We start from the raw sequence: 15,016 nt of genomic DNA, 5'->3' as shown, positions 1-15,016 counted from the left end.
CTGTACTTAGCAGCAGTCATTTGACAGTTTGACAGTGAAGAGGAGTCACCTTTGCAATTTATTGAGACGTAGTGGTATGGCATATTTTTGCAGTCTTCTACCATCATACTGCGGATGCACAAAACACAATAGGACGGACGATCATGCGGTAAAGCCACTCCACCAGACAGTTTTAGTACCCGTTTATCTGTGTTGACTGATTAATTTTTGTTTTAAGTTCTAATTAAGTCTCTTATCTAGCGTGATCTCTCAACGGAGTATTCATTCAAGCACTGCCCCTCCTAGAGTTATCAAATCAACGTATAAACCCTTGTTGTAAAAAGTACAAGAACTGCCTTCGCTGGCTCATCAGTTTGAAACCCCACGAAGAGCTACACGAAGAGCTTAACGTCCGAGACAGTACTGCCGAATCTTCCCGTTACTATAGTTTCCAGGTAATCTGCGTACCCAACTGCAACGTAACCGCACCTATGTAGTCTGATCAGAGGGTCGTTAACTGAAAGTGTCCAGAGCGAGGGAGAATGGACCCCATCTCATGGCTATGATCTTTACTTGAGCAAAGCGTCGATCCAGCCCACAGTAGATATGTCTATATCTCTTTGTGCCAATGCCCTGGAAATAGACCAATCGACATTGCTATGGAAAGCCCTTCCTAAAGTCAAATCCATTGTGCTCAGTTTGTCCCTAGTAAGGAGGACCAACCATTTCTCTATTATCTTGAGAATGAGGAAGTTAGGCTGGTAGTCAAAGGGCTTGTTTTCCTGTTTAGATTAAATAAAACGGACACTTTCCTCCATGCGTACGGTATGTATCTATACCTAGCAATAGCTAGCCCCAATTAAACAAACCAGGGGACCAATGAAGTCCTCAATACTTCTTTTTAGTAATGTAATAAAAATCCCATTATCCCTTAACCCCTACTCAACTAGCGATCCTGTGTTCGGTCATCTAGTCACAATCCAACGCAGCCTGGAAAAGACGAGGTCGAGTAAGCAAAAAAAAAAAAATCCAGCACACTCTGTTTACACTGTGTAACAAAAAATCGGTTAGATGTTAGAAATTATTCGAAGAAAGCCTCTATTCCATGTACTATTTAAGGCACTGCCTTAGCTTAACTAAATGGTGAACTCAAGCGCTGCCTGGTGATTTGTTAGATGGGCTAAACCATCTCAGAGCGGTACTGATCAAAACCTGGAGATAATTTAATAAAAAAAAACACTTCCTAAATGTGTTGCTGTAGCTCACTCACTATTTCTTGATTATGGAAACTTTATTTGGCGGAAGCAAAAAGCAAATTAGACAAGGTAAATAATTTCATCAGTGGCCTTGAAACAAAATTAAAGATTTTTTAGAAGTTCGTATAACTTGGTTTTCGAGCACCCTACTTCCTTTGCAATTTTCTTTCTCTTAAGGCCATAGAAAAGTGAAGCGTCATGGCATGCCAACACAAAACGCATGAAGGCGCAAAAAGGCCTCAGGTTGAATTGCTATTTTGCTGGTGATGCGTTTCTGAATGGTCGAAATAAATTTGGTGCTTGCACCTGAAACCGCTAGCTGCGACGCCTTTACAATAGTAGCCAATCCACAGATGGAGCTACATACATAAGTTGGCTACCTGTGTATTGCGGCACAACAGGGTGCACAAAACTACCAGTAATACCACCGGAAAATAATGTTTTAAAAGCCAAGTCAACCCCTTTTACACCCAACCCACCAACAAATGCAAGCAAACATATTAGTCAGTATGACACTTCTTGTAAAAAGCGAAAAAGTACGAAATGAGAATGCAGCGCCAAGCAGCTGCTGCCATACAAAAGTGTAAAAGCGATAAACTTAAGAAAGCGAAGTTCGAAGGGGAAAATATACAAAAAAAAAAGAAAGAAGTATGTGAGTATAAAAAACTTAACGCTGTCGGCCGCTGCCACAATGTCAGTCGCAGCTATTGCTGGCGGAGGCAACTAAGAAGTCATAGCATATTTTAAGGCGAAAATCATACAATGCAATGTACGAAGTGGCGTTTTTACACTGTTGCGCCCCCTAAAAGTGGCAGCTAAGTCAGGTTATGACAGTTTGAGGCCAAAACAAGATAGTTAAAGGAACAACGACAACAACAAGAGGATGAACAGTAGCAAAATAGAATGCGAATAAGTCTAACTTAACATGTGCAGACGTGCAAAAAGTTTTTGCAGGCGAACACAGCATCATACTGTACAAATATATGCACGGCTGAGTATTTTCTCTTAGTGACGTTTATGCATGAAATAACACATATATATCTTTAAGACATAAGAGTCTCGTGTTGGCGCACGTATGCTCTTGGATATATATATTTTTTTTTTTCTTTTTTTTTGAAAGGGTGGTTTAAATTGCCAAATGCATCAACAATGCGGTGGTCATAGCAGTGGTATGTCTGGAGATTAAACAGCTCCACCCTCGATTATGAATCGTCGCTCCCGCCCCACCCTGTGACCACTTTTCGTATTACTTTAGGAGGGCTTTCCGTATTTCACATTAACTAAGTCTCCACATATGCACCTCCAACTGTCCTTGCCACCGTGTGAATACGTGAAGCTTGATTCCTTTTTCTATTTGACTTGTATTCCATCTCTTTTCTGACGCTAATACCGGAGGCTTTTCCTCTCATGGGCTCGTAGTTCTGTAGGTATCGTGCCGCTTAAGATTCGTATGGGGGGGCCAAGACATCAGCAGAGATGAATCGGAGAGCTGTTGACGCTGCGGCGATGTCCTATCTATAAGCCCATATTTATACTCCATAAAGCGGTCAAAAAGTGTTGTTGTCCTCACATTCTACAGTCGGTACGTTGCTTATGATGGATTGAATAGCTCCGGTAGTTATTTCGCCAGGCCTGACTTGGGCGTTAGTGGTTCGGCGGTGTGGATTGCTGTTGCGAGACGAGTTTTCATTTGCCATTTGGCTTGCCTGCTTGGTCAAACATACGAAACAGAAAGCAGTGCGCGATTCCACTCCGAAGGGCCTAGGTTCAAGCCCTGGTCAAAGCAACATCGCAAAAAAATTTAGAAAAAGGGTTTTTCCTTAACAGCGGTCGCCCCTCGGCAGGCAATGGCAAACGCCCGAGTGTATTTCTGCCGAGAAAAACAGCTTCTCATAAAAATAAAATCGCCGTTCGAAATCGGCGTAAAACTGTAGGTCCCTCCTCTTTGTATGACACCATCAAGGCGCACGCCACAAATTTGAGGAAAAGCTTGGCCAATCTATTATTAGTATTAGCTATTGCCAAGTCAATTATACCACGAAGTAGTTCCGAACGCCTTGAGAATATAGTCTTTGAGCCGCCAGTGTGTACGTCTTATATTCTTCTCATCTTTGCCGAAGCAATTTATTTGAGGATGTCCAAGGTGGCGTCATACACGTGAAAATACAAATGAGCCTTGCGCAGTATACAATAACTTTCTCAAAGGGCCTCCTATCCTTTCGAACGGCCGTTCGATTCGAGAGAAATTTGCAGTCATTGAGCGCATTTCCAATTCGTCGTTAGCAAAAGATTCCGCTTTTTGTCCTAATGCACGGGCACAGACACCCTTTGTGAAGGTATTTGTCTTGTCTACGCTGCAACTTTTTCCTTATTTTCATACCTAATGTTAAGTCCTACGAAATCAATACAATTTGTCGATGCCCGCAACATAACATGGGTTTTCCAGCAAATGGAAGACAGCACTCGAGAAAGAATGAAACTAAACATTGAAGGGCGTGAAAGGTGGCAGCCAAGAGAATGTTGGGCAACAGATGGGGTTTGAAACCAAATATTTTGCACTGGGTGTACACAGCTACATATAGTCCGACCGTTACTAAGGATTACATAGTTAAAATGCTAAGTGGAATTCAAAGGTCAGCAGCCGAGGTCGAGTTCTTACAGGGCTTACCTACCTTTATGGACGGGTCAAAGATGGAATGCGGAGTTGGGGCTGGGACTTTAATTGAGAAATATAACCTAGTGCTATTACGGAGGCAGTAAGGTACATCAAGACAAGTGAACATCTTTTCAGATTGCCAAGCGGCCATTCAAGGACTCTCTTCTACCTGTTAGATTTCAATTAGTGGGATGAATGTAGAAGAGAGCTAGCCTATATTTCTGATCAATACGAAATGACCCTAATATGGGTCCCGAGACATAGGGACATTCACGGAAACAAGGCAGCGGACGAACTAGCAATGTGCGGCTCCGCAGTGATTGCGTCCCACGCGGTGGATATGTTTGACTCGCTCAGGAAGATTAAGAGAAAAACTATCGAAATTTATCACTCAAAGGCCAAGTAGAGGTGAAACTGTACAGGATGTTACAGGCTTACCCGGCAGTTCTAGGTGTCCTACGACCCACTTAAAACCAAAGCACTCTATGAGCAAAAACGATGCCTAAAAATGTAATGAAGTGTGCACAGGGCACTGGCCCGTTGGGGTGCATGCCGAAAGGATAGGAGTGCCCTTCAATGGGTTCTGTTGCAGTTGCCATGACCCGGACTCAAAAGAGAGTGTCGAACACCTCCTGTTCGTGTGTTTAGCCCTCGCAAGGATGAAGCTTAAGACACTCGGCAAACCATTCCTGCAGCCTTTTACCTAATTTTTCTTTCTCGTCTCTCTTGCTTTCTTCTTCATCGTCTTTCTCACACGGTTTCCCTGACTAATGCTGCGTCGTATAGCACTTATCCTTGTACCATTTAATTCTACGTGGATAGTGACATCGTCTTACACAACCTATGACGAGATTAGGATTGGAAATCAGTTCCTACCAATAGGTCTGTAGCAAGATCGTGGAAAAAATATTTGATTGAAATACCATGGTACCGATTCATGTGATGAGTTTGGATTTCAAAGCTCTATTCCGTCATTAATAGCCATTGAAGTTTTCGTCGCTGTTGTAATAGTGCCTATTTTAAAAATCAGCCCACATATCTAGCCCGCTATCCTTTCTAGTACATTGCTTTAATAAGAGGCGCATGGGGTATGGATGAATATTTCTCTCCTCGACTTGCCCCACTCAAGCCTACCTTGTTATTAGTCCCTGCTATAAAATTTCTCCTCCAACTTTAGCGCAAAGTTAGTTTAAAAAATTACGTCTCCCTCCCCTCAACTTATCACATTTTCCTGCTCATTTTCGTTGCGGTTTTGCAACTTTTTGATCTTTTTTATTGGTTTTCATTAAATTTATGTTTGCTCTTCTCCTTCTTTTGGTTGTTGTTGCTAGCAATTTTTCTTGGTTTTTGTTCTTTTTCGCCATAAGCCGCAGAAAAGTTTTTTTTTGTGGTAGACATTCCGCCGCTCCTTTGCTGATTTAAACCAACTCTTCGAGGAGCGCGGCTGAAGGTAGGCAAAACTGAAAGCGATAATGTTTGTATTCGTAAGGAGGAAAGGTAGTAGTCCTCCAAGCTGCGTGTAAATTGGGTGACTCGAAGCATATGTATGAATTTGTGTTAGAGCATAACTTTTTGATACTTTTTATCAATTTTGAAGGTGTTAGCGGATTATGTAAAAATACGAAATTTTTTAGAAATTAAAATAAAATTAAATTTCTTGCGCCGTCTGCGGTAAGAGCAATTTTTTTAAGAAATTTTTTTAAGCACCTATTCAAAGCAACTGAGTTTGCAAAGTTATTTAAGATAATCTTGAATATTTCAAAAGCACAAAATAAAAGTTTGAACTCGCTCAAATTAAGCAGCATCAAGCACACGAAGATTGCTTACTTTACCACCCCACCCATGCTAATCACTTACTACTCCTCTCTTTTTCTCTACCGATAACTATGTGCAGCCAGACTACTAAATGCATAAGTCACACAAAAAGTTTTTTAAACCAAAACTTTGGCTTCCTTCTTTTTCTCGTGCATTGATGAGTAAGTAAATCGAAGTTTTATGCAGAACTTTGGTTTTTCGTACAAATGTTTATTTCTTGCATTCAAGCTCATATAGCATATCTTCGATAAGATAAGCAAAAACATGTTTCTAAAGGAATACCAGCTACCCATTATCCTTTCGATTGATGGTGGTGGGCTTTACTTTGCTTTCGCGGAAGTTACTCGCTACACATTCGCCGCTCCCCCCACGGCAAAGGCGTCCCAGTCATTCGCAGTCACGCAGCGACAAGCTTCGTTCATGCTAGTATACTCGTGGGAATTACTCTACGCTTTTCATAGGAAACTGGGGGATACCGCCGACGCAAAGTCGATCCCGGGAGTCCCCGGCGATTGAGGCGCCTCAAACTTTCACCATTGATGAAGTTAAGGGAAAGCAAGTACCCCCAAATCCATTGGTTTCTACGGGCTATGCGTGCTGATGTTAAAACAGTTGGATCCTCAATTTATCATTGTCCCTTTCTCATCATTTTCGTCATGTGAAAGTCTGGCAGAGTGGGCCCGTGAAACCAGCCTACAAAGAGGAATCTTATGGGTCGATTACTCTTCTTTCCTCAGTAGTGAAGACACTGGAGGTCTTAGTATTGTCGCACTTTATTAGCAACCTGCGCACCGCTTCGCAACAACACGGCTTCTTTAAAGTACACACAAGATGAAAGGCCAAGAGGCATTCACTCTCAAATCCGTGACCAGCCTCAGCAGAATGCTTCGAAACCAACAGTTGTCAGTATGTAATTTCGACGGTGAGGCTAAGAGGCCAAAACCCTCAAAAACTCCACGTGTTCTGAGTGCATTTAGCACGATCGTCAGGGAGAAACTGCTCTGGACAGTCATGGATGGAGGCCAATCGGAGAGAAACTGCGCCTGATGTACCCCATGCTTGCCTATCACTCTCAAAACCCAATAAGGTAAATGAGAGCATCTGATCCGGGTAGCACCGCGACTGAACGGGTGCACGGTCTTGCTTCTTTTGGAGCAGAAAACCTGCTGAATTGAGCTGCACTAATTTCGGAAGTCTAAGAGGTGCCCAAGAAAACCCTACCATTGGCTGAATAAGAATTGGCAATATATAAGGAAATCGACACGCAATTTGTGAGTGGTGACGAGTCTGTCCTGTTTTAGATGGACGCGGGACTTCAAGGACCCGCTTGCGGCATTGAAAACGGAGGCCGCAGATGAGACCATCGTCGATGCGTTCGAAATATGTAGTCCCGCCGAAAGTAATGGATGAAGAACATTTGAAGAAATTTCTTCAGATAAACCTTCTAACCAATAATTTTCGTATCGAAATTCATGCGGTAGGAGACACCTTCACCTCAAGCCCCTACTGCAGCGGCTGTATAGACGGTGATTCCAGCCATCTGCTACTCGGCTGCTGAGCCGTCGCGAGCATCAATTTTAAATACCTTTCGCCTTATTTCTTCCTCAACGCCAAGGAGTTTTCGTAAACAGAGATAAGCCACTTGCAGCGTTTTGTTGTTGAGCGGCACCATTCCACCGCCCTTAAGCTCCTCCTTCGTGTCCCTTTTCGATCTCTATCTACGGATACAGCCACCCTAACCTACCCAAACCTAACCATTTGTATGACATACATTTTGCCAGTCACTTTTCACTCAAAACTTTTGCTCTGGCCATCCTCTTTAACTTGAACAATCTTCTTATTCTGCTCAAAACAAAAGTAAATTTAAATAATACATAAAATCTTCGGTTGCCAGCAACATGTTGTGTAAAGTTGCAGCTGTAGAATATGAGAAAAGAGTCGGAAAAGTAACAAATGCATACATGCATACAACTCACATCAAAAACTGAGCACTTAACTCAACGCAATAAGTTGCGTATGCGACGTGTACCACCTCAGTAAAAGTCCTACCGGCGCAAAAGTCACCCGGCACAGGAAATATGCTACACAGCTGGCAATCAATGTTTATTCGAAAGTTTTTAGTATGCTTACAATGTACTATATAAGAAGAACAGCCAGGCATAAGCATCCACGTACATACATGCATACACTCACCAGAATATGTTTCCGTACAATGTTTTTTTTTTAATATTTGTAATGTTTTTCGTAATAATTTTTTTTTGTTAATTTTTAATAGAAATATAGTTCATTCTGCATCAAATAACACAAAATTTAATGATTTAAAAATTAGAAAAAAATTAGGAAAATTCGACAAATTTTCACTAAAATTTTAAACTTTTAAACAAAATTTTTTAGAATTTTTCGAGTATGCAGTTTTGTAGCTCACTCAATTTTAATAAAGTGCAAGTTTTAAGTGGCTATAATCTACCGTTGATTTTTGAGAATTTTTTTACTGACGCTCTTCGGCATTTTTTCAAATATAAAAAAAACTATCACGGATCCGTTATATGGAGAAAATGAGCAACATCATCAGCAAAAGTTTTAAAGTTGAAAATTTTGGTGAAAATTTGTCGAATTTTCCTAAATTTTGTAAAATTTTTTAATCATTAATTTATATGCCATCTGATGAAGAATGGACTATATTGCTATAAAAATTAACGAAAAAAAAAATATTACGAAATATTAAAAAAAAAAAAACACTGTACGGAAACATATTCGGGCTAGTGTATGTTGTTTGAGGTGCCGTTAAATGAAGGTCATGAATTCAACTGTGTGCTGGTCAGCTAACTAAGTGAGTACCTGACTGACTGCCTGATTCACTGACTGGCTGACTTAGTCACAGACTCACCACCCACTGAATGTTTGACTGACTGTTCGTGCATTTGACTGTTGCATTGCAAATTAAAAAGTTTTTTTTTTGTGTTGTGCAAAATTTTCATTCATTGCCAACTTGGTTCACAAACTGCAATTGTCCATAATTCCTCTGCATGTCAACAACACGGCACACGCACACACACACACACGACGCACGGACGATACACGCAGCCATGCAAGCCTCAATGCAATGCAGACTAGAAAATCTAAGATAAAATGTAAATTTAATAACCTGCAGAGAATGGAATTTGTAAAATCTGTTGCAAATTTCATAGAAGAGGACAGTTTGAGTAGAAAGTTTACGAATTATAAATACGTTATGTAATATATGTAAATACATTAAATACAGATGTAAAAGTGTCCGTGCAAACTTTGAGGTCTTCACCAAACACACTCTTCCGCCCACAGGTATGCTTTGCATGGCACAAACTTTTAATCTCCTTGAAAAGTTGCATCAGCATTGTGGCTTTTACTGACCGAGAAAGTTCGAGCAAATTTTACAATATTTTCTACCAACTTCGTCGACACAATGTACATAGATATGCGCGGTGTTTACAACAAAAACCACAGCAACAGCAAAAGGTGCATTAAAATCAGTTACAATTTGCAACAACGACAACAATAACCAACGGTATTGAGCAACAGCAAACATACCAAATGCAGATTGCAGCTATTAAAAGTTTTTAGGATGCAACAGAGGCAAAGCACCGAACAAAAATAAAAACAACAACAATGAAAATTGTCCTAAAAATGTGTTAATAAGTGACCAAACAGTTTATAGGCAATGGGAAGTATGCGAATTTGTTAAACAATGTAACATGCAAGTGCGAGCGCCTAAAAGTATGCATGCGAAATTAGTGAAGACAGTTTAAGTCGAGATTTTCGGGCATTTAGAACATTTATGAGCTGCTAACATTTTATTATTTCAATAAATTTTTATTCATTTCTTGAATACCGAAACCCCCAAAAGTATGCAACGAACGATTTGATAGTTACAGATTTCAGCGCCCGAATGTATGCGTTATTTAAATGAAACTTAAGGCACAAAGCCTTAATACTAAAAGCTCAAGTACATGCATGTGTATTAGGGTTGTGCTTAAAATATCAACAGCTAAATTTCGTGGGGCCCCCTTTATTTTGTTTTACGTACAAAATAAAGACAATTTCGACAATTTCAATATGTTAAACAAAATTTTTAGGAATTAGGAATTTTTGAAAAATATGGATTTAAAAAAAAACAAATTTTGGCTTGGAATATGAAAAAATTTGCATATTATTAAAACTCATTCACATAAATTCGTTATCTAGCAGCTCAATAGCACACTTTTGTAAAATTTTTGCGATAAAAAAAATTATAGTTTTTAAAAACGGAATTTTTTTATTTTGAAATTTTCGTGAATTTCTTTACATTTTACGTAGAAAAAAAATGAGGGGTGAGCCATAATTATAAATATTTTAAGAACCACGTTAATGTGCCTTGTTGAAAGCCATTATTTCAGGCTAAAATAAAAGGGCGCGGCGCAATACACAAAAGTATGCTATTTATAAACATATTTCGACTTCAGTGTCCTAAGCGCCACTTTTATAAAAACGTAGTTTTAGTAGTGATTTTAGGGAATGTGGAAATTCGAGAGACTAATATAGTTTTTATTAAAAAAGAATTGTTTCTTGAAAAATATGTGCCAAAGCGCACAAAAGTATACACTGTTTGTGAACAAATAACGATGTTTCTAAAAAAAAAAAGATATTATAAAAATTGTTAGAAAGCGAACCATTTGCTAGTTACGGGCTTGATCGTCTGAATGTATGCAATATTTTAATGAAACTCAAACGCAGAAAATGAATACATAAAATCTTTTTGATAAAAAATACTAGAATCCCACGAAATGTGTTTAACGCCTGCGGGTATGCAGTAAATTTTCCTAAAAGTTAGGAAAGGAGTGTGCAAATTAGCTTTAATTTTCAGTACTTGCTTCAATGGACATTTAATTCATTTCTTACCTAAAATGAAAGTAAAATTCCTCGCATATGCAGCTAAAGTTAGCAGTAAAACGGAGGTCAATTTCATAAACAAAACTTATAAAATAGGCACAGGACAAATAAAGAAATAGAACTGGTGTCTCTTTTGATACTTCCGGCAAATCCTAAAAGTATGCAAGCAAAAGTAAAGCACACATCTGAGTATTTTCAAAGATAGGCACTATATTTTTATCAAAAAAAAATTATATGAATAGTTACTCCACAAAAAGCAAACTAATTTNGATTTTCGGGCATTTAGAACATTTATGAGCTGCTAACATTTTATTATTTCAATAAATTTTTATTCATTTCTTGAATACCGAAACCCCCAAAAGTATGCAACGAACGATTTGATAGTTACAGATTTCAGCGCCCGAATGTATGCGTTATTTAAATGAAACTTAAGGCACAAAGCCTTAATACTAAAAGCTCAAGTACATGCATGTGTATTAGGGTTGTGCTTAAAATATCAACAGCTAAATTTCGTGGGGCCCCCTTTATTTTGTTTTACGTACAAAATAAAGACAATTTCGACAATTTCAATATGTTAAACAAAATTTTTAGGAATTAGGAATTTTTGAAAAATATGGATTTAAAAAAAAACAAATTTTGGCTTGGAATATGAAAAAATTTGCATATTATTAAAACTCATTCACATAAATTCGTTATCTAGCAGCTCAATAGCACACTTTTGTAAAATTTTTGCGATAAAAAAAATTATAGTTTTTAAAAACGGAATTTTTTTATTTTGAAATTTTCGTGAATTTCTTTACATTTTACGTAGAAAAAAAATGAGGGGTGAGCCATAATTATAAATATTTTAAGAACCACGTTAATGTGCCTTGTTGAAAGCCATTATTTCAGGCTAAAATAAAAGGGCGCGGCGCAATACACAAAAGTATGCTATTTATAAACATATTTCGACTTCAGTGTCCTAAGCGCCACTTTTATAAAAACGTAGTTTTAGTAGTGATTTTAGGGAATGTGGAAATTCGAGAGACTAATATAGTTTTTATTAAAAAAGAATTGTTTCTTGAAAAATATGTGCCAAAGCGCACAAAAGTATACACTGTTTGTGAACAAATAACGATGTTTCTAAAAAAAAAAAGATATTATAAAAATTGTTAGAAAGCGAACCATTTGCTAGTTACGGGCTTGATCGTCTGAATGTATGCAATATTTTAATGAAACTCAAACGCAGAAAATGAATACATAAAATCTTTTTGATAAAAAATACTAGAATCCCACGAAATGTGTTTAACGCCTGCGGGTATGCAGTAAATTTTCCTAAAAGTTAGGAAAGGAGTGTGCAAATTAGCTTTAATTTTCAGTACTTGCTTCAATGGACATTTAATTCATTTCTTACCTAAAATGAAAGTAAAATTCCTCGCATATGCAGCTAAAGTTAGCAGTAAAACGGAGGTCAATTTCATAAACAAAACTTATAAAATAGGCACAGGACAAATAAAGAAATAGAACTGGTGTCTCTTTTGATACTTCCGGCAAATCCTAAAAGTATGCAAGCAAAAGTAAAGCACACATCTGAGTATTTTCAAAGATAGGCACTATATTTTTATCAAAAAAAAATTATATGAATAGTTACTCCACAAAAAGCAAACTAATTTTTATCTACTCTCTTCCTTTCCCTCTTTTCATCCCCACAGATCGGCTCCTTCTTCATGATCAATCTCTGTCTCGTCGTCATTGCCACACAATTTTCGGAAACGAAAAAACGCGAAATGGAACGTATGCGACAGGAACGTGCACGCTATACATCCACCTCAACGCTGGCATCTAGCACGAATAATTCAGAGCCGGCTACGTGCTATGCGGAAATAGTCAAATACATCGCACATCTGTGGCGGCGTTTCAAGCGACGCATGTTAAAGAAGTACAGATTATATAAGTATGATTATTATATTTTTGATTTGATTTTATTTGTTTCGAATATACTTTCAGTTACAGTACTGCTAAGTTCCCAACCCCACAACCCCCGCAGAAATATTGAAAACAAACAACAAAAATTAGCGAATATTATGAACAGAATTTGTATATAAATGATAATAGATTTATGCTTAGAGCCTACTAACAAACCCAATCCCTTAAAGCGATAGCTTCATAACTTACATATAAAATTATATTCACTAACCGCTTTCTTTAGATCTTATAAACCTTAACAATCTGTCGACAGTAATACCGAGTTAATTCAATGAAGCAATCATTTTTGTGTCCAATTTGAATTGCCGCCTAAAAGTGGGCTAGTAACAATTTTGAAAGCATTTCGTGAGTCACATTCAGCTTGAAAAACCCATTTCGTGCCGTGTCAACTCACAAGTTCAATAACTTCACTTCATAATTCTGGAACTAAATATGCCGCATATATTTGCACAAAATTTTTAAAATATGTAGTTATATCTTTTGCAATTAGCTAACCCATTACCACAAAAATTTACCAAGCCTTAAATTATGCGCTAACATTTACAGAGCTTCTGTAGCACAGGCTGTAAGTAGGATTTTTTTAGTTTTTTTACTTCATTAAAATTAAAAGGCCAAAAATTAGCCAAAGAGTCTTACAAAGCTAGATTAAGTCAAAAAACACATCGAATTCTGCCTCACACTTGATGATAACAGTAATGCTTCCAAATATGCACTCTATAAGAAAAAAAATATTAAATTCGCCTAAATTATGCTATAGATTTTCCAAATCCATTTCTCTACAATTTCACGGGACACTGAATAGATTTTTTTTTTTCAAAATGGTGACACACCGACAATTTTTTATTCTTTTAAATTACACTTACGCCTAGAACTATGCTCTGAATTTTAGCAACGTTTTACAAATTCCTTTCCAGAATATATTGATAGTAATTTTCTAAATTTTCGCGTCTCTACGTATTATATAGGTACGTCTAAAGTTTTCCTTAAAAATTCTAGACAATTCATATAACTGACTTTCTAATTAAAAAAAAAAAACTTATTTTTCAAAGAAATCGAAAATTTCACGTGGATTAGTGACAGACACTTGTGGCTAAAAGCACGCATGTAAGGAGGAGTAGGCTTGGGGTGAACATTTATGGTAAAATTACGCATAAAAGTACCCACATAAAAAAAAATTATTTGAAAAAGTGAAAGCACCTGAAATTAGGCTAACAGCACCTACCAACCCAAAAAGCGTGTATAGCGCCTAAAATTATGCTCAAACGATTTCCCTGAGCTTTAATAGAAATGCTCGTATGGTAGGTAGGCAAAAAATTGGCATCCATATTTCTAAAACAAAAACAAAACAAAATAGCTATTAAGCTTACAAACCCCAAAATAGTATGTGTGGCGCCTAAAATCATGTTCCAAATTTTATTTTAAACTTTTTCTACAATAATTCGTTGAATTTCACCTACTACTTAGTAACCTTAAATTCGTATAATTGAACGATTTTACATACCGCAACTCATAAATTTTTAAACGCTTAAAAGTATGCTACTCGTAAGCTTCTTAGAGTGCCTTCAGAGTACACACACATTACAAACAAAAAGCTATGACAACGCTTAAAATTTAAAAGAAGAAAGTCTGTAAAAAGCCGCATTAGGCCGCTAAAATTATGCTTTTAGAAAAACAAGTCCAAAAAATAGGCTATGAAAATTAATAGCTCTTTATTCACACAAAATGAAATGCAGAATAAATTTTGCATTAAATAGCGGAGTTTTACAAGAATTGGCAGCGTTAACATCTGTTATTCCCTTAATGTGTATACAGCATATGTATATTAGAAACGTGGCAATTTTCAATCTGCTAAATTTATTACGCTTTGATTTTTTTGTGAAAAAATCTCTTTTTGCCACTTATCTGCCAAATGCCAAAAGGAAACTGGTGCCATTTTTAATGAAGAAATTGATATTTTACCAAAGCTGCGCCTAAAATTTATGGCACGAAAATCCCCAAAAAAATAAAAAGCGTAATTAATCGAGACTCTGAAAAACAAAACGCTAATAAAATGATTAAATACTCACGCTTTATGACTTAGTTAAACTTATTTTTAAAAATTTTTTTTGTTACAAATTTCATTTTTTTATTATCAAAATTTTTTGTTTTGTTTACGTTGCGAAATTTTTTTCGCTTATCACTTTGTCTGCTTGGTTAGTTCCAGTTAATTAAAAGCCATTTGCTTTTTGCTTAAGTACACATTTTTATTTATATTTTTATAATTTATTTACTTGCCTACTTAGGTATGTATGAGTTAAAAAAAAACACGAAAAAACTAGCGCACACTGCATGCATTACGCATTTATTTATTGATTCACAAATTGTGGTCCTTAGTTAGCGAGTTAGTTAGTAATAAAATATTTATTTAGTGAAATATTAAGTGCAATTTTTTATTTTTTTT

The 15,016-nt window shown here is 37.1% G+C and overlaps 1 protein-coding gene across 1 annotated transcript in view; it reads left to right on the top strand.

The window, feature by feature from the left end:
* Positions 1–15,016, top strand: part of LOC108365426 (voltage-dependent T-type calcium channel subunit alpha-1G-like) — a gene marked incomplete at its 5' end in the record, with an annotated part of 78,288 nt that overhangs the window by 44,896 nt on the left and 18,376 nt on the right. Inside the window, one exon of the mRNA XM_017619441.1 lies at positions 12,303–12,544. Coding sequence (XP_017474930.1) covers positions 12,303–12,544 — 242 coding nt within the window. The remainder of the gene's footprint in view (positions 1–12,302; positions 12,545–15,016) is intronic.

Source organism: Rhagoletis zephyria, unplaced genomic scaffold (assembly GCF_001687245.7).
Source record: "Rhagoletis zephyria isolate East Lansing unplaced genomic scaffold, Rhagoletis_zephyria_1.1 Rzeph_scaffold_01865, whole genome shotgun sequence".
Taxonomy (NCBI): Eukaryota; Metazoa; Arthropoda; class Insecta; order Diptera; family Tephritidae; genus Rhagoletis; species Rhagoletis zephyria.
Note: the sequence above shows the minus strand (reverse complement) of the source record. Positions and strands in the feature narration are given on the sequence as shown.